An 18,932-nucleotide genomic window follows, 5' to 3' on the forward strand; every position below is an offset into this window, starting at 1 on the left:
GATCTCTGTAATTGCAAACAAAGGTTTCTGTACCAAATATTAAGTTCTGCTTTTGTGATGTATCAAATACTTATGTCATGCAATAAAATGCAAATTAATTACTTAAAAATCATACGTGATTTTCTGGATTTTTGTTTTAGATTCCGTCTCCTGCAAAATCGGCAGTGTATCAAATACTTGTTCTCCCCACTGTATTATATTTCCAAGCTCAAAACCCTGGTATTACACATATTTTAAAAAATCAACATTTGCTATCATTATTACTGGTGGAAAAAGTGCAATAATGAATCAATTTTCAAACCGGCTAATTGTGAACTACAGAGTTTATGAGACCTGTGGGTATTCAGGCTTGCTCCAGTTCCACGAGTACTCCATCACAGTCTTTTGGGTGGAGGAACATGACAGGTTTCCCATGAGCACCTATCCGTGGTTCAGCTGACAGGGTTCTTATGTTCCTAGCCTTCAGATCCACTATCGCCGCATTGATATCATCAACCTGAAATAACAAAAATAACATACAATATGATTACATTAGAGAACCGACAAGGAGATAAGGATAGAGTGAGTGAATACAGCCCATTCATGTGGGCTGAACAGCACATGCAGCATTGCTAAGACTGACTCACCTCAATGCAGATATGGTGCATCCCACCAGATTTGTTCTTCTGTAGGAAGCCTGCAATGGGGCTCTTCTCCCCGAGTGGGTGCAGCAGTTCCAGCTTGGTGTTACCCAACTCCACAAAGACAGTGTAGACTCCATGCTCAGGAAGAGGAACTTTATCGCTGACCTGAGCCCCCAGCACATCTCTGTAAAGAGCAGTGGCTTTCTCCATGTCTGGTACAGCTATAGCAATGTGATTCAGCCTTCCCAGTTTCCAGACAGATCCTGGAATACCTTGGCAGAGTGGTGTTGAGGTTGAAAGTGTCCTCAGCATTGGAGAACAAGTGTGACGAACACACTTTGAGAGACCTGTAACTAAAGAAATAGAGTGTTTAGTTCTGCCATACTGCCAAACCGTTTTTGTTTCTCCTCCGGAGTACGGATCATATTTGATTGAATATGCTACCTGGATAAGTCAAGTAGCTAGCAACAGGGAACACTTGCTAAAAGTAATTCTGCACTAACAACGGTGGATCTAGCTTATTTTGTTGTGTAGCCCGAGATAAAAACGTCTAAAGAGACTGTTTCTGACATGTGAAACACTATTTATAACCTGACGTTAGCAAGCTGGCTAACAACAACAGCTAGTTACTAGATATCTATACTTACGTGCAACCTTCAACACGGACGCCGCCATATTTTCGAAGATTCGTGCAACGTAGGATAGCGAATCGGTTTGAATGTCAAGACAATGGGATAGAGCACACGTATATTGCTTTCCAATTAAAAACGTATGTTGCACTTGTAAATACAGTTATTTGGGATATGAATGTTGTCTATCCAGCTAGCTAAATCTAAACCGGACCTGCTATCCGGATCTTTGTAGCACAACAGAGGTTTGTTTCCGGGGGGAGCATATTTTCTTGTTACACACATGATCCCATGTGAGGGAAAAACGATGGCTACCGGGGAAATAAGTAACACGTTGGAGAGCTGTTTAAAGCTACTAAACATAAAAACTGCACATCCAGAACATTTTCTTAGGTAAGTGCAACATCTTTATAATAATATCCAGATATGTTTAACTTAAAATCAATTCACTCACTTGCTGCCATCGTTACACAATGCTAAGGCTAGCTAGCATCTAGCAAGCATTCCCTGTTTGGATAGCTAGTTAGCTAGAACACGTCATCAAATATTCTTAAAGATAGCCCAGCAGCACCGATAAACTTGATTCTAATAATTTAGCTACCCATGATTAGTTGAGCCAGGTGTGGGTACTGGGCTAGAACAAACCCATGCACACCCTGTGGGTTTTCAAAGCCAGGGTTGGTTGAAGAAGACTGCTACTAACCACTGTACTACTTGAAGAATGCTGTTAACAAACATTGCTAGTTGTATTCTTTCTTTGTGTGTATAGTCTTCAGGATGGAGTGGCAACAGACTTCACTTCTCTCACTAAGACCCTGTATGATTTACACAAAACCCATGAGCCAGAAGACTCAAAGGGAAGCCCTCTGGACCAGCTGGTGGTTGAGAACTTTGATGAGGAACAGATATGGCAGGAGCTGGAGCTCCAGAATACTGCAGTGCTGAAGCACTTTGAGACAGCAGTGAGTCAGGCTGCCTTGGATACAGCTCTGAGTATCCTGTTTAATGAAGAGGATGCTGACGAGGAGCCAGATGAAGGGGATGAACAAGATGGTGACGACATAGAAGAGGAGATGAGAGAAGGGGATTTGGAAGATGGGGAAGGAGAAGAACCACCCATGCTTAAAACTGCTATGGATGCCTTGAGAGGGGATAACACAGACGAGGACTCTGATGTAGATTTTGATGTGGACGCATTAGAAAAACAAGCTAAACAGAAGAAATGCTCAGCGGGGAGAGAGTCAAAACCACTGGGTCCTCCATCAGAGGTTGATGACAGGTTCTTCAAGCTCTCAGAGATGGAGTCCTTTTTGGACGATATGGACAAAAGGGAGGGGAAGGAGGGGGATGATGATGTAGACTATTTCCAGGACTTGCCCTCTGGAGATGAAGATGAAGACATAGACCTCTTCGGTGAAAATGTTTCTTCCAAAGAAAACAAAAAGACAAGCACAGTATGTATCATATTGCTTTTCTCTCTGCCAGACCTAGCTACTGTTCAGCTACATGTGTTTGGTGTTTCTGGTCATTACTGTAGACCAACACACTGATTAAATTCCTATTAATGTACTATGTTCTTTCTGTAGCTGAAAAGTTCCAGGAATCTGAAGTACAAAGACTTCTTTGATGCTGTGGATGATGATCCTGCACAAACAGCTGACCAATCAGACGCAGAGGATGAGGACAACAGTATGGATGGGATGCAAGATGAAGATGATGATGAAGAAAATGAGTAAGTGGCTGATGCAGGAATCTCATATTAATGTCATGGTTGGAATTGCATCAATAGGGAATATAGGGGAGGGATATTCATTTTGTACTTAAGATACGTGTTGTGTTTGTTCCTTTGCTGTTTTAGGGACTTCGTTGAGGATGAAGAGTGCAGACAAGCCAAGGAGGCTTTGAAACGGGTGACCTTTAACCTACCTGGAGAAAGTGACGACAGTGAGGGAGAAGAGATGGCGGACATCTTTGGAGGAAAGTCTCAAAATGCTACAAAACCTGAATCCAAATCATCCTTTGAGAAACGACAAGACAAGGCAAGCTTTTCCTCAAGGGTTGTTTCAGAATATCTAAATTGGGTTGGGTGTAATTTCATTTACTCTCATTTCATCTGCCGTATATAGAACTTTATGTAGCACACTAATGAAATGGTAAATTCTTACCTTACACAGATGGCTGAAAAGATCCAGGATTTGGAAAAGGCTGCCATGGGAGAGAAGCCATGGCAACTGACAGGAGAGGTGTCTGCTCAGACTCGTCCAGAGAACAGCCTTCTGGAGGTGGATGTGGCATTTGACTCGGCCTCCAGGATGGGTACGTACCACATACTTGTCAGTCTGTTCAGTTTAGCTGTCATTCCTGTTGGAGATTATTTAGTATTTTACTTACTGCAAGTTTGTGTCGGCTGTGTGTGTGTGTGAGAGAGAGAGAGGGGGTTTGTTCAGTCAGGTAACATTTACTCTGTTTTCTCTCAGCCCCTGCTGTAACAGAGGAAACCACTTTGCAGCTGGAGGACATCATCAAGCAGAGAATTAAAGACCAGGTCAGTGTATAGCAACAAAACCAACGCATGCTCAACTATGGGGCAAAACAGACCGGGTTGGCTTAGATTGCTGACAACATTTAAACTATATGTCTCCAATGTTTATTGAAAACATACATTTGCACAATGAGAACTTGTCTTTCAAGTACATCGTCATAGCTGTTGGTTAGCTAGCTAGTGAATCTGAGCCATTTTAGCATAGACATGACATCAGTCAAAACACCTAAAAACAAGACATAGTATCAAGAACAAGATCAAACTAGCTGAGAAGAGTCACCTAAGATTCCCCACATGGCAGCTTCTTGTCACTGCTACAGTATCTGGCCCTTCAGAATCTCAACAACACACCAACGTCTGCACCATTGAATCGCATGGATCATTTTCGTGACGTTGTCAGCTAACGCGTCTTTAGAGACTGTTAACTCCATCTTGACAACAAACTGAACAACTATTCTCAGTTGGATCCAGCTGAATGTGTCATCATCGTTTCATTCTGAGTAAATGGGTGGAACAAATATAGGTCTATCCAGTATTTAGTTCCGATGTAACCGCATTGGCACATTTCAAAGGCAATTTTTATTTTCTGACATGTATTTTTTTTCCAAGGTGTGGGATGATGTGGTGCGCAAGGAGAAGCCTAAGGAAGAGGTGTTTGAGTACAAGAAGAGGCTGACTCTGGACCATGAGAAGAGCAAGCTGAGCCTTGCAGAGGTTTATGAGCAAGAGTACCTCAAGCAGAATCAGGTAGTTATTCCATTATATTTTAGTGTGAACATACTTGGCTTTTCTCTATATTGCAATGAATGCATTTTTTGTTTGTTGAATTTATTATTTTTATTATTTCGATCTATTTCCCTTGTATTTCAGCAAAAGACAGAGGAAGAAGAAAACCCAGCCCATGTAGAAATTCAAAAGCTCATGGATTCTCTATTCCTTAAACTTGACGCTCTCTCTAACTTCCACTTCACACCCAAACCGGTGAGTTTTCCTGTCAATGTTTCCTTGTGCCCTGGACACTGCAAAACTGCAGCTGGCTCAAAACAAAGCAGCACGCCTTGCCCTTGCCCTTAACTGCAGACACAGAACTAACATCAACAACATGCATGATAGTCTTTCATGGTTGAGGAGAAATTGACTACTTCACTTCTAGTCTTTTTAAGAAACAGTTGTGTGTTGAAAATGCCTAACCACTTGTATAATCTATTTGCATACACTTCAAACAGACATACCCCACCAGACACACCACTATAGGTTTTTTCACGGTACCCAAACCAAAAACAGATTTAATGCGTCGCTCAGTTATGTATAGAACCATGTCATCGTGGAATGCTCTGCCACCAGAGGTTACACAGGCAAAAAGCAAGTTTAGCTTTAAAAAAACATATTGTGTCACAGCGCCTCTCCTCTTTCTAAAGATCCAATTTAACTGTATATATGAATAGTGTGTAAGTAGTATTTTTGTCGTCTCTCTTTCCTATATATAACTCTTATTTTATTTTTAATGTAATATCTTATGATTTTCTTGTCTATTACTGTTCTGTACATGTCATGTATTTATACGTTTTATGTGGACCCCAGGAAGAGTAGCTGCTGCATGTGCAGTAGCTAATGGGGATCCTAATAAACTACATTTACATTTTAGTCATTTAGCAGACGCTCTTATCCAGAGCGACTTACAGGAGCAATTAGGGTTAAGTGCCTTGCTTAAGGGCACATCGACAGATTTTTCACCTAGACGGCTCGGGGATTAGAACCAGCGACCTTTCGGTTACTGGCACAACGCTCTTACCCACTAAGCTACCTGCCGCCCCTAACTAAACACTAGCATTTGCATGACAACCAGAATTTATGCTTGTCTTTAAAGATGGTATATTTAAGCAATAAGGCACAAGGGGGTGTGGTATATGGCCAATATACCACGGCTAAGGGCTGTTCTTATGCACGACGCAACGTGGAATGGCTGGATACAGCCCTTAGCCGTGGTTTATTGGCCATATACCACAAACCCCCAAGGTGCCTTGTTGCTATTATAAACTGGTTACCAACATAATTAGAACAGTAAAAATAAATGTTTTGTCATACACGTGGTATACAGTCTGATATACCAGGGCTTTCAGACAATCAGCATTCAGGGCTCGAACAACCCAGTTTATAATGAAGGATTTTGTACAAATGTGGAAACGCTTTTTGCACAATATTGATGTTTTTTTCTTTGTGTCATGCAGCCTGTTCCTGAAGTGAAAGTTGTCTCCAATCTGCCTTCTATTGCTATGGAGGAAGTCGCTCCAGTCAGTGCTAGTAATGCCACTCTATTGGCTCCAGAGGAAGTCAAGGTTTGTCATGCATACCTCTCCATAACATTTCATGAAGGCGTTATGGGAAATCATATTCTAGTAGAGGACACTGACGCATACAAAAGCATTCAAGGGTTGAAGACAACCAATGAACTACTGTGCTGTCCATCATAGTAGCCTTTTAGTAGATGCTTCTGAGGACAGGGTAACACCATTTCCTTTCTGATCTTAGGAGAAGAACAAGGCTGGCGACGTGCTGGGTGACTCTGAAAAGACCTCCACAGACAAGAAACGAGACAGACGCAAGAAGAAGAAGGTGAAGCGCATCAAGATCCAGGAGAAGGAGAAGAGACAGAAACTGAAGGAGGCTAACAGAACTGGAGAGAATAAGAAACAATCAAAGGCAGAGGTGGCAGAAAACCTCAAGAAACTCACAAAGGGAGGCAAAGCAACATTATTGAAGGTCAGTGTTTTCTTTCTCTCTGCATGTCTCGTTTTTTATATTTAGTTAACGTTGTCTTTCAAATACAAGCCCCTCCATTATATTTCTGTGTGAGCAATATAGACTGATAAGGCCATTGTGTGCTCCACACATTTTCATTTGTATGTATTACAATAGCTAGGATTCAGCTGTCAGTCACACTTGCAAATAGTTTCTTAAAAATAGATGTTGAGCTTTTTTTATTTGTTCTCTGTTCAAGGATGAGGGGAAGGATAAAGCTCTCCGCTCCTCCTCTGCCTTCTTCTCCCAACTACAAGACCAAGTGAAGAGCCAGATCAAAGGAGCCAAGGACCCGGGCTCCAAGAAGAAGAAACACAAAGAAGTCTCAGCCAGCAAACTCAAGTTGTAACATTTACATTTACATTTTAGTCATTTAGCAGACGCTCTTATCCAGAGCGACTTACAGTTAGTGCATACATGTTTTTTTCGGGGTTTTTCCATACTGGCCCCCGTGGGAATTTAGATTGTTATGATGATGTATGTGTTATGATGATGCATATTTCTTTGTACAGATTTTTTAAACGAGAAAGCTGTAATTTATGTTAACCAGTGCTCGCAAGTTTGTAATTTGCAATAATAAAAAAAGCAAGACTTGTCATTATGTAATTTATTCAGACTTTTTGTGACCAATTAGATTCACACTATTGATCTGTTCAGCTAATCGATCTGGGGCAGCAGGTGAAAAATCTGCTGATGTGCCCTTGGGCAAGGCACTCAACCATAATTTGCTCCAGGGGCCCCATACTACTATGGCTGACCCTGTAAAACGGGTGCCAAAGTCATTCCATGGAGGTCCTAGTGTCTGCTGGTTTTTCGTTTAAATCAAGACCTAGACAACCAGGTGAGGGGAGTTCTTTACTAATCCGTGATCTTAATTCATCAATCAAGTACAAGGGAGGAGCGAAAACCCGCAGACACTCGGCTCTCCGTGGAATGAGTAGACCCATGCCGTAAAACCATATTTTACTGCAACTATCCGGTTTACGTGACAAAAACATGTATTATTATTATTAGCTAAATCGTTGATTCAATTAGTGATTATTGTTGAAGGTTCACACTACTACTTGCAGCTTATTTTTCATGTGAGTATTAAGGGTTTTTCTGGTTTTAAAAAATTTAGCTGTGGGGTGTAGTTTTGAAATTCAGCCTTGCTGCTCTGTGCAGTTTGACCAGATATATTGTGGTCGTCTTCCTCAAAACATCACTGGCTATGGAGATAGCGTACTGTACATTTTTGGCATTGGGTCTAATTTATTTAAAATCTAGTTTATGGCTCTCCAATCCACCATCGCCTTCTAGTGGTGTAAACAGCAGATGTGAACCGCCCACGTTTTGAAAGATTCCCGTGACGTCACTCAGTAATCTTTTTGTGATTGAAGAAGCAAGGGATCACATTCACGGAAGTCAAACAATCGACAAGTTGCTGTTTACCTAGCTGACGACCGTAACAGGTAATGTCAAAAAATTATATTCATTAGATATAAAATGTAAATTATATATACTATGGCTTTTATTGGTTGATCGTTTTTACAGGTAACATTACTGTAGCTAGCTGGATACGTTTTGAATCGAACAGCACTGCTTTGTTTATCAAACTAGCTAACGTTAGCTAGCATAACGTTACTAGTAGTTAGCTAACTAGATTTCTTCATCCCGGTTGTGCAAACTAGCTAGTTAGCTAACCAATTCCTTTACTATGTGATCCATCAACATGGATTTAGTTAATTCAACAAAGTAATGTGTGTACTTTCTGTATTTCCGATACAGAAAGTGGTATTGGTTTCAGAGGGTGGATACTACTGTCAGTTTAGTTAGCTAGCTAAATTAGCTACATGGCTCAATGGCTGTCTGTTTATATGTCCGCTTCAGTCCTACCTGGCTGTAGTTACTGGTGTGACCATCAACCAGCTCACATGATGGTGATGACTCACTAGGGTCGAAATCTCTCCTTATTCCCTCTCCTTATTCCCTCATCTGCGTCATCTTCACGTTCTCTGAACAAAGGATAGGTGAAAACAATATGGTGGGTGATGACAGCATGTCAGTGTGGCAAAGTAATTGTCAGACTTGCCAGTATGTATTGGCTCCTCTTTTCAATACCAACGTATTTTGTTTTCTTAGCTGGCCATCATGCTTGGGGGAGGATTCAAAGCAGAAAGACTCCGGGTCAATCTCAGACTGGTGATCAATCGCCTGAAGCTCATGGAGAAAAAGAAAAGTGAGCCTGGCAACTACATACACACACAAACACTGTGCAAGCTATAGCCTAGTCTCTGTTCATTGAAATGTTTGTGTCTCGGGTTGTCTTTAAAATACATGCTTACAGAATGGATCTTCTGTCTCTTTGTAGCTGAGCTAGCTCAGAAGGCGCGGAAGGAGATTGCAGACTATCTGTCAACAGGGAAGGATGAGCGAGCAAGGATCCGTGTGGAGCACATCATCAGAGAGGACTACTTGGTAGAGGCCATGGAGATCCTAGAACTGTACTGTGACCTGCTGCTGGCTCGCTTTGGCCTCATCCAGTCCATGAAGTGAGTGAGCCAGCCTAGAGGACTCGGACAAGGGGGCTCTTTCTCAATTGTTTATTTCCTTGCATCATGTCTCCTTGCCGCCTCCTCAAAACACATTGGATGAGGTTAGAGAGGGGAGGAGCCTTGGGACTTCTCTTCCCATGCGTTTTGAGACAGCGACGAGAGCGGATGCAAGGAATCGATTAAAGACAATTGAAAGAAGAGCCAGAATTTCTCCTAGTCAAGGAAAAACTCCTGGCCTTATTATGGGTGTTTGAGGTTATCCTTCAGGGCTTGACATTAACGCTTGTTTTACCTGGCCCGGACAAATAGTTGGACAAGAAGAATATAGATTTACTGTAAGTTGTCTGGATGGACAAGTAAAAATAAATAAAAATCCCTATATCCAAAAATTGCTCAGATCAGAATTGGACCAGTGTCCTCCGCAAGCAATGTGTTGCGCACTGTTCTCCCAATTTCTGCAGAGCGCATCGTAGTAGAATTATTGCATTGACAGGTGGTCTTGCGGTCACGAGATGATCAAAGCGCAGAGCATATTTGTTGATATTCCTTGCTAGTTAGTTATTTGCAGTCAGTACATTTTTGGTTAGCAAACAGGGATCATACAGCCATGAAAATCCTGGAAAAGTCAAGTGTGCATCCCATGCATTTATGCCAGTGTGATTGGGCCTGAGGAGAGATATTGCAGCAGGTAGGCTATGGCCTACAAAATAATGTTAGACTAATTGACTGACTAGTTAGCCAGTTCAAAACATATCGTGTAGCCTGGCTAGTTATCTTGGTAGTTAAGTATTTAGCTAATAGCATGAATTAATGTCATTGTCATGTCCGATATCCCAAAAAAATGTTGTCCAGCGCTCTTGAATAAATGACCGACACACAGTTGATGAACGGGTGCGTTAACTTACTCCAGTTATAAAAACCGCATGTCAAGCACTCAAAATTGGGAGTTGACTCTATTCCCCTCAATTCAACATTGGACATGTCATTCTGACAGTGTTAAAAATATTCTTAGAATAGCTAGGGCCGAGACTATACCAGTAACTCTTTGGTCCTTTAAAAACCTGCTATGTGTAAAATATTGTGTGCTATAGCTTGGAAAATACATAAATGTGACTCTGGATGACAACATAATGTTTGTTTCCAACATTAAGGCTGTTTTCCTAAAGAAGTGAAATCCGCTTAGTGTTTTGTTTCCTTGCCACAATACTACTGAGTATCGCGATACTGGTATCGCCCCGGCCCTAAGAGTAGCCTAATTGTGAAATTCCTCCTATCCTGTCAATAGATCTCCACAAAAACCTTAATATTTTAGCCTTGATTTGAAGTAGCCTGCCTAAGCCATTTGATCCCTTATTTATTAAATAAGGAAAATATTTAATAAAGACATACATATTTGGTTGTAATTGTAATGCAAAAATATTATTTAGGCTATTTAAGAATTGCCAACCATCCTCCAGGAGAGCCTTAAAGGGCGGCAGGTAGCCTAGAGGTTAGAGCGTTGAGCCAGTAACGAAAAGTTGCTGGTTCGAATACCCGAGAAATCTGTCAACGTGCCCTTGAGCAAGTTACTTAACCCTAATTTGCTCCAGGGGCATAGTACTACTATGGCTGACCCAGTAAAACGACACATTTCACTGCACCTATCTGGTGTATGTGACAAGAAGACATATTTGTATTTTTTTAAGGGGCAGTGTTCTATTTTGAGACAATCTGAATATGCATAGAAGTCAATAGGCAGAGGGTGGCCTACATTTTTCTGATTCTCTGTATTCTAATGAGAATTGTATTTTGTAAAGTTGTTCGTTGCATCATACAATACCATTTTAAGTCACCCTTTTGGCCCATGGTGTTACAGACAATTTTTCATTTTTGACATTCACATTTTTCATTTTTTTCATTCACTTTCAGACAGTAAAAAATCTGTCAAGCCCTGTACAGTAAAAAATCTGTCAAGCCCTGTCCTTAACACCTATTTGTCTATTTCTTGACAGGGAGCTGGACCCTGGTCTGCAGGAGGCTGTGTCCACGCTCATCTGGGCAGCCCCACGTCTGCAGTCTGAGGTCAACGAGCTCAAAATTGTGAGTAGTATGCAATGTGCTGCTGCGTTGACCCTGGAGATAGCATGCCTAGTTGCTTGGACTATTCTTATTATACTGCCTAATTTAAACACTTGCGTACCCCCCTTCACAAATACACATGTAACTATTGGACTAGAAATTGTGCCTTCCTGTATTATACTTATGCTACAATGTATTATTCTATTGTACTGCCATATACTTTGTTTGAATTCTTATCTTTTATTATTTCTTATTGTTGTTGCCTTGTCAAGAAGGAACCTGCATGTAAGCATTTCGTTGGACCATGTATACGATGCGTATTCCGTACATACGACTAATAAAGCTTGAAACTAGTCCTCAGTAAAAAAATGTAATGCAGTTTGTACACTTTTTGCTGTATTATGATCCTTGATACTGTGCTTTCTCCATACAGGTGTCTGACCAGTTGTGTGCCAAATACAGCAAGGAGTATGGCAAGCTCTGTAGGACAAACCAAATCGGGACTGTCAATGATAGGGTATGAATTTTCAGATGTCCTGCTTGAAGATATATGTTGATGTGTTTGTTTCTGTGTGCCTAAAACATATTTCTCTGTCTCTACTTTACCCCATAGCTCATGCATAAACTGAGTGTAGAGGCTCCTCCTAAGATCCTGGTGGAGCGCTACCTCATTGAGATTGCCAAGAACTACAACGTGCCCTATGAGTCAGACGCCATGGTCAGAGTGAGTATCTGATGATGAAACCAGTCTGCCTCCCACCATTCACTTGTGTGCCTGTCTCCCTGTGCCGACCCCCTGACTGACTCTACTATTTATATACTACCAAGTCTGGAACCAACAGGACCCTGAACAGCTTCTTCCCCCAAGCCATAAGACTGCTAAATAGGTTGTTAAATAGTTAACAAAATAGCTACCCAGACTATCTGCATTTACCCTTTTTGCACTAACCTTTGACTCATCACATACACTGCTGCTACTGTTCATTACCTATCCTGTTGCCAAGTAACTTTATTCCTGGTTATATGTACATCTCTACCTCAATTACCTCGTACCCCTGCACATCGACTCGGTACTGGTACCCCGTGTATATAAGCAAGTTATCGTTACTCATTGTGTATTCATTATTACTTTGATTATTACTTTTCAGTTTTTTTCTCTATTTTATTTCTCTCTGCATTGTTGGGAAGGGTCCGTAAGCATTTCACTGTTAAAGCCAATTTATGCTTGATCCGAAAATGTGGTCGGAGGCTTCGTATGGAGGGTGTGACGCAATTGTGCAGCCTCCGGAGGCATGCAGAGGCCAAATCAAGTTCTGTACAGCATCGCTGTGCGCCTCGTGAATTTTTTAACAATGCAGAGGGCTCCGTATAGCTCCGCATTGACATGATTGTTTGACGGTATGTGGGGGCGGGAGGTCCTTTATAAACACAAACTCACTTCCTTGACATCAGCTCTGCGCTGCTCCGCGACGCGCAAGTAGTATGAATGCCCTGACTTCTGCAGAGGCCGTATCACCATAAATGCTGCATGGCCAATGCAGACGTTGGATTGACCATGCACCAACTTTTAGTCTACACCTATTGTTTACGAATCGTGATGAATAACATTGGATTTTTATTTCCCCCTCGCAGCCAGAGGTGTGTACAGGCGAGGAGGCTGACCTCATCGACGTGGACTCTGACTTCAAGAAGCCAGGCGGTGGAGGAGGTGGTGGAGGCGGCTTCACCGCTGGAGCCATGCCCATGGGCCCCCCATCAGCGTTCAGCTACCCAACACCCAAAGGAGCAGTAAGACCATTCTTTTCAATAGTGGCATAAATGACACCTAACTCTTGTTTGGCGAGTCCGCAGTAGGGGGAAACAACGCCACTGACGTTATTGTTTTTGTTGCCGAGGTGCTTCGTGCAGCAGGGTAAAAAAAAAGTGCAGCACATATTGTGCTCTTCTATCGCGCGTGCAATGATGTCAGAGGGGAAGAAAACAGTGTTACTTGTTTGCTGTAACTTCGTTGTTGTTGTAATATCGCTAACAGACATGGCTGTTTCACCATTAAGGATTCCAGCTTTAAGACTGAAAAATAGAGATGTTGATATGAATGGGATGTTTTTATTTATATTCGTTTTTTTCTTCAGATGCCCGGCCCCATAGGGTTCAACGGCCCCTCTGTTGGCACCTATGATGCCTTTAACAACTTCCAGCCTCCAATGAGAGGAGGGCAGCCCCCTGAGCTGCCGAGCTGCCCCCCCACCTACGAGTCTGTAAGTGTCAGAGCCCCCTGCACCTTCTGCTTCTCCAGACAGATGGACAGACGGCCAGTTCACCTTTCAGGGAAGAGGAGTTCATTATAGTTTGCTTGTGCCATCTCTTTTCAGCACAGTGCTATGCTACAGCGACATGATAGGGATTGGATAAGAACAGATAGAATGTGGAAACGGGCCATAGCTGGTATGAACTGCTAATCACTAACCTTGTGCTGAACTGCATACGACTGTCTTTGAATGCTCTGAGTGAGTATAATATGCTGAAAGAGAGATCTGCTTGCTGTCAAACTAGTATGTTACTGGATGTAGTAGGGAAGCAAAGTTCTTCACAGTGAAGAATGCAATTTTGAGGTGAATTATATTATTAGCTCTTGCTTTTTGCTCATTCTTACCCCAGCGGTGTTGGCTTTCTCAGCAATGCACTACTTCAATGATTCTTCCTCCCCAATCACATACTAACATACAAAACATTGTTTTCCTCTGCCTTCTCATGTATCTATAGAACTTTAACATTTCAACATGCAGGCAGGGTAGAGAGATCGTCTTAACACATGCGTGTGTTTTTTTCAGATTGATGAGCTGTCTATTAAACCTTCTGGTCCATCCCAGGTCTCTGGTAAGTTGTTTTCAATGAATATATCCTTTCCTACACGTCAATCTCTTCAACGATAGTATTGCTTGCTTTTTGCATAACAGTTGCATTGGGGTGTATTTGTAATGTAAATCTAAACCTATGTTCTTTCCAAAGGCCCCGGGCCTTCATCCCAGATCTACGATAACAACGCCCTCCCTGAGCTGCCCTCAGTTCCCGACACGCTTCCCACTTCCTCCTTTGGAGTTGGACGGAACACTGCGAGCTCTGATGACATCGACTTTGATGACCTGTCACGACGCTTTGAGGATCTGAAGAAGAAGACCTAGTCCTCCAGTATCCCATCATGCTCCTCTGTGTTGTCAGTCACCGCAGCTACAGTATCAGGAAATATTGAAATATTTGTATTGGCACCCTTTGCAGTGAAACTCTCCACTGTGTAGTTTTTACTGATGTTAACATTAACTGTACCTCATTCAACCACGTGTCTGTCTGGCACACTGAAGGTGAAGGCCCTTTAGAGGGCTATTTGACAGTACATTTTATTATCGACTACATCCAATCAAAACTGGACCGTATAGATGTCATCTTTATATGAGCACTTTGGATATAAAATGGCCTTCCTGATAGTAACTACTATTCTATGTAACCTCTCGAGCGTTCTTGTTGCTATGGTTGTCACGTATCCCCTTGACTCACAGTATGAGCCAATATTTGGTTAATAATCAAATAGTCTTAACTAATCGTGTCTCTCGTCCAGAGACTGGATCGAGTGATACAGAATCTCAATCGTTACTTGTTGGTGAGTTTCATGAAACTGGTTTTGAACTGTCACTGAATCGCATAGTAGAAAAACCTGTTTTCTGGCACACACCCATTGTGTCGAAAGTATTAAGGCCTAGGACAGTTTCAAGGCCGTAGCACCCTGTCCATGTCGGGTTTTACCCTCATTACTCTGGCTCTGAACCTTTGGTGACGTCTGAAACCTGTTCTATGACCTATCTGTTACCCTACATGCGGTGGAGGGATTCAATCAGACTTGAAATAATTTGGTGTATTTTTTCTCCTAATAAAATTAACTTTTATTGTTTTAAAGCTGATTTAGTCTAACACTATACATGCACTTTCCATGCTTGTGTAATCTAACCCATGCAATGAATTGGCGAAGGGAATGCATGATTTGACTGGTGACAGAAATGATAGTCTATATGAAAAACCACTTGACCATGTAAGTTTGTGATGTAAATACGTCCCTCAAAATGTCATGGGTTCTTCTTCCTCTTTGTGTAAGAGAGGTTTATAGTGTGATTCAGTATGTTATCTATGTATGTGTATCGTGTGCACCACACTGCATTGACCATCATCAGAGGCCTTCCCGTTCTATAAGTATATTCAGACGATGTACACATAACATGCCTATTTCTCAATTTATATAGTCTTTGTTAAAATTAGTTCAAGGTTTTTTTAATTTGATGAAAATGTATTGAATCTTGGTGATGGAAGAAGACGTTTTGATAAACGAGAGAAAGGGGGTGGATTTGCTGTTCCTGTCTTATAGCTTGTTTTCACCAATCTATAATGGATGGAAGTTAGGCCTGTCTACTCCACCATACTAAAATATGGCTTTAACACTACTGTACAGTGACCTGCTCACTGCTCATCCTCTTAGGTGTGCTGTAGGATTGTTTGAAGAATGTTTGATACTAACTTTGATTAGCAAGTGTATATCTTGTCACATAAAACAGATAATAGCCTATGTTTTTTTCTGTCTAATAAAGGACATATTTCTAATTGAAGTTCTGGTGTGGCTAATTTCCGAGAGATGTAATTGTTTTGGTGTTGTCATATCTTGTCAAGTGAAGCAGTGCTGCTGTAATCAAAGGAACTCAGTTGGTAGTGCAGTGTAGATGCTAGTACTGCCACTAGAGGGTAGATTACTACATGAACAGTGAAGCTTGACTGATATGGATGCCTCAGTGGATGAGGCAGGTAAAGGGTTACACACAGACACAGGATGTCTCAACCCACTCAATAATCCTCATTCAACATTCTAACAGGTTAACTGGGTTTGTTGTCTCCACAGAAACTAGTCTCCTAAGCCTTGAGGGACCCATTGCCAAGGGAGCAGGGTTTCATTCAACGACCTTGAAAATACCTTGAAACAAACAGAAAATAAATAAAAATAAGTGTACTTCAACTAAGTTTGAAGTGGAATCTCAGTTTCAGGAAGTTTCCCAAGTTTTGTGCTGGCAGAACATGGCCCAGGTTCCTGCAGAGGGATGCTTGTTTGACACTGTTGTCTTGTGTAGATCTGTAGCATTGCAATGGGATGTTTTCCTGGAACTCTCAGGAGCTTGAGGCTTTTGTCAATCCTGGCATAACTTTTTGTCTTGATGTGTTTTGCCAGTGGATGTAAGGGAGTTGGGGTGACTGTGTGAAGTGGACTGGCCCAACAGTACAAAGCTCTATGTGACATTATTACTATGTGGAATGCCTACTCTCTGTGCCAGTTGGGTTAAAGTGGTTCAGAATAAGTCCCTCAGAGTCACAGGGGGCTGCTGAGGGGGAGGACGGCTCATAATGGCTGGAATGGAGTGAATGGAATGGTATCAAACACATGGAAACCACCATGTGTTCGATGTGTTCGATACCATTCCATTGATTCCGTTCCAGGCATTACTATGAGCCGTCCTCCCCAATTAAAGTTGCCACTGGCCTGCTGTGCTCAGAGTCCTTATAACTTCAAAGAGAGGAGATGCTACATCAGAGTGGTCTTTGATCTGTGGCACTCCAGTTTTGTTCATAGTCACATCACAGAGTGTCCTGTCCTGTCCAGATGGCTGTCTGAGAGGTTCTAATCTAAGGTGTCTGTAGCTGCATGAATTAGTTTATTCTGAGTGTCAAGCTGACCCAGCTAGGTGAGTCACTGTGCAGCGCCACTAAACGTCTCTGACTGTGGACGATGATGAGCTATTTTGACAGCTCTGTCTCCCTCTCTTCCTGGTGGCAATACAGGCTGCTACCCCCTTCTGAGGTAGGGATAGGGCAGAGGATGGGTGCTAGGCCCTGTAGTCTTTAAAAGAGTCCACTTGTGTTCAGCTCTGCATGGTGCTGTTTACAGACGTGGGGCATGCAGTTTGTATGTGGCAGAGTAGGGGATGGAGAGACAGGGGTCACCCACATGTCTGGCGGTGTAGGAATGGGTGCAGGGTACAGCCCGAGTGTTCACAGTAAACATAAGCCTAAAGTTGCTCAAACTGCTCAAACTGCTCACTACATAGGATGACAGGTTTGCGCACTTGAGAACTGGGATTTGTTCAGTGCTGTACTTTTTGAGAGAACATTTGATGGGTCCCTGTAGAATGGCAGTGACAAGGCTAGCTACCTGATCAAAGTGGAGTGATGGTGGAGGTGGGGTTTGTCCCCGGTTCTGCCAATGTTCTCCACCGGCTCCTTATTAACAATATTTTTGTGAAAAGGTCCTATGGTGCCACAGACGATTACGTTCGCACCTGGTGATGTGTGAGGTTACCGTCGAAAAAACACTTTCAAGTTTAATTATGGGGACTTTTCAGTGATTTTCCACTGTTTGGAGTATTGAGTTAAGCGCATAGGGGAAATGAAGCAGCATAAGTCCTGGTTTCTCAGGTTGGCTTGACCTAACAACAAATATCAACTAAGACAATTAGGTTATTACTATACACAATATAATATAAAAATAATTCTTATTACATTCTACCCGAGGACAACACCATTGACCGCTGACAACCCTCTCTGTGTGCAGAGTTTAGTTAAGGGTTTTAAAATAGCAAGAATAAAAAGAAAACAACCAATTGGAGAAGGCTGCTTCCCTGCCATGAGTCACCCAGTCAGAGGTTGAAGCCCTGAAGCACTTTCCTTTCTGCTCATGGCCAAACTCTATTTTTAATACGCTAAAGGGGAGTAGACAGACTCAATTTAGGTTCACAGAATATTAATATCCCCTCTTCCAACATTTTATTAGCTGGCAATTCCCCAATAAATGCACTAAATTAATTTCTCACATTGACTTGAATTGATTAATTTGTGCTTTTTATTAAAACATACTCTGCAGAGGGCCCGATTAATTTTAACTGAAGTCAGATATTCGTTTGGAATGGATAATGTTCTGTCTGACCACTGTCCATTGTTGCTGCAGTGAGATTTACCTCTATTGCAATCTCCATTGATACTGAAGCCTTGCAGAGACGAAATGATTGATTACACAAACACACACATTTACTCAGGTTCAGCCTTCAGTTCTATGGAGTCTCACAAAATGAATGAATACATGATCAACTGCATGTACTGTATAATGGATCTCAAAGCCCTCAGAAGAAATAGATGTTTCAGTGGAGCTGCCTTTTCTCATTACCCAAGGGATGAATGCAAGGTCTTAGATTGTTGTTTTATTTATCAAACACATTCTTAGTCTTAGAGATCATGTGACTTTGCATACTTTCCTAGCAGGGGGTTTGGGCACTCTACACTGTAAACGAAAGTATTCATCCCCCTTGGCGTTTTTCCTATTTTGTTGCATTACAACCTGTAATTTAAATGGATTTTTATTTGGATTTCATGTAATGGACATACACAAAATAGTCCAAATTGGTGAAGTGAAATGAAAAACATTACTTGTTTCAAAAAATTCTAAAAAATAAATAACGGAAAAGTGGTGCGTGCATATGTATTCACCCCCTTTGCTATGAAGCCCCTAAATAAGATTTGGTGCAACCAATTACCTTCAGAAGTCACATAATTAGTTAAATAAAGTCCACCTGTGTGCAATCTAAGTGTCACATGATCTGTCACATGATCTCAGTATATATACACCTGTTCTGAAAGGCCCCAGAGTGCAACACCACTGAGCAAGGGG

General features: G+C 41.8%; 3 protein-coding genes across 5 annotated transcripts; 2 read left to right on the plus strand and 1 right to left on the minus strand.

Moving 5' to 3' along the window:
• Positions 1–121: 121 nt before the first annotated feature.
• Positions 122–1,355, minus strand: LOC121559311 (methylmalonyl-CoA epimerase, mitochondrial-like). Its single transcript, XM_041872593.2, has 3 exons — positions 1,271–1,355; positions 627–976; positions 122–496 (listed from the first exon to the last, which is right to left on the minus strand). The coding sequence occupies exons 1-3, from the start codon at positions 1,296–1,298 to the stop codon at positions 344–346; spliced, it is 531 nt and encodes a 176-aa protein (XP_041728527.1). The 5' UTR covers positions 1,299–1,355; the 3' UTR covers positions 122–343.
• Positions 1,356–1,535: 180 nt separating this feature from the next.
• On the plus strand, positions 1,536–7,191 carry LOC121559309 (U3 small nucleolar ribonucleoprotein protein MPP10). Its single transcript, XM_041872588.2, has 11 exons — positions 1,536–1,645; positions 2,022–2,706; positions 2,839–2,984; positions 3,111–3,291; positions 3,427–3,568; positions 3,730–3,797; positions 4,404–4,541; positions 4,665–4,775; positions 6,023–6,130; positions 6,324–6,554; positions 6,793–7,191. Exons 1-11 carry the CDS (start codon positions 1,536–1,538, stop codon positions 6,940–6,942), a joined length of 2,070 nt encoding a protein of 689 aa, XP_041728522.1. The 3' UTR covers positions 6,943–7,191.
• A 753-nt stretch (positions 7,192–7,944) lies between these two features.
• On the plus strand, positions 7,945–15,834 carry LOC121559310 (IST1 homolog). Of its 3 annotated transcripts, none has more exons than XM_041872589.2 (11): positions 7,986–8,044; positions 8,598–8,616; positions 8,715–8,811; positions 8,944–9,124; positions 11,119–11,206; positions 11,619–11,702; positions 11,799–11,909; positions 12,818–12,973; positions 13,318–13,443; positions 14,017–14,062; positions 14,195–15,834. In XM_041872589.2, the coding sequence occupies exons 2-11, from the start codon at positions 8,614–8,616 to the stop codon at positions 14,365–14,367; spliced, it is 1,065 nt and encodes a 354-aa protein (XP_041728523.1). In that variant the 5' UTR covers positions 7,986–8,044; positions 8,598–8,613; the 3' UTR covers positions 14,368–15,834. The 3 variants fall into 3 exon arrangements, with proteins under 3 accessions (XP_041728524.1, XP_041728523.1, XP_041728526.1); XM_041872592.2 differs by having other exon boundaries at positions 7,987–8,044; positions 14,056–14,062; XM_041872590.2 differs by lacking the exon at positions 8,598–8,616 and having other exon boundaries at positions 7,945–8,044.
• The last annotated feature ends 3,098 nt before the right edge of the window (positions 15,835–18,932 follow it).

Source organism: Coregonus clupeaformis, unplaced genomic scaffold, assembly GCF_020615455.1.
Source record: "Coregonus clupeaformis isolate EN_2021a unplaced genomic scaffold, ASM2061545v1 scaf0910, whole genome shotgun sequence".
In the NCBI taxonomy this organism is placed as follows: Eukaryota; Metazoa; Chordata; class Actinopteri; order Salmoniformes; family Salmonidae; genus Coregonus; species Coregonus clupeaformis.

Coding starts and splice junctions, on each gene's coding strand:
- LOC121559309 (XM_041872588.2), top strand. CDS start 1,536: ATGATCCCATGTGAGGGAAAAACGATGGCTACCGGGGAAATAAGTAAC. Junction 1,646..2,021: donor CATCCAGAACATTTTCTTAG/GTAAGTGCAACA, acceptor TTGTGTGTATAG/TCTTCAGGATGGAGTGGCAA. Junction 6,131..6,323: donor TGGCTCCAGAGGAAGTCAAG/GTTTGTCATGCA, acceptor TTCTGATCTTAG/GAGAAGAACAAGGCTGGCGA.
- LOC121559311 (XM_041872593.2), bottom strand. CDS start 1,298: ATGGCGGCGTCCGTGTTGAAGGTTGCAC. Junction 977..1,270: donor GTCCGTGTTGAAGGTTGCAC/GTAAGTATAGAT, acceptor CTATTTCTTTAG/TTACAGGTCTCTCAAAGTGT. Junction 497..626: donor TGCACCATATCTGCATTGAG/GTGAGTCAGTCT, acceptor TTGTTATTTCAG/GTTGATGATATCAATGCGGC.
- LOC121559310 (XM_041872589.2), top strand. Junction 8,812..8,943: donor GCTCATGGAGAAAAAGAAAA/GTGAGCCTGGCA, acceptor GTCTCTTTGTAG/CTGAGCTAGCTCAGAAGGCG. Junction 11,910..12,817: donor AGTCAGACGCCATGGTCAGA/GTGAGTATCTGA, acceptor TCCCCCTCGCAG/CCAGAGGTGTGTACAGGCGA.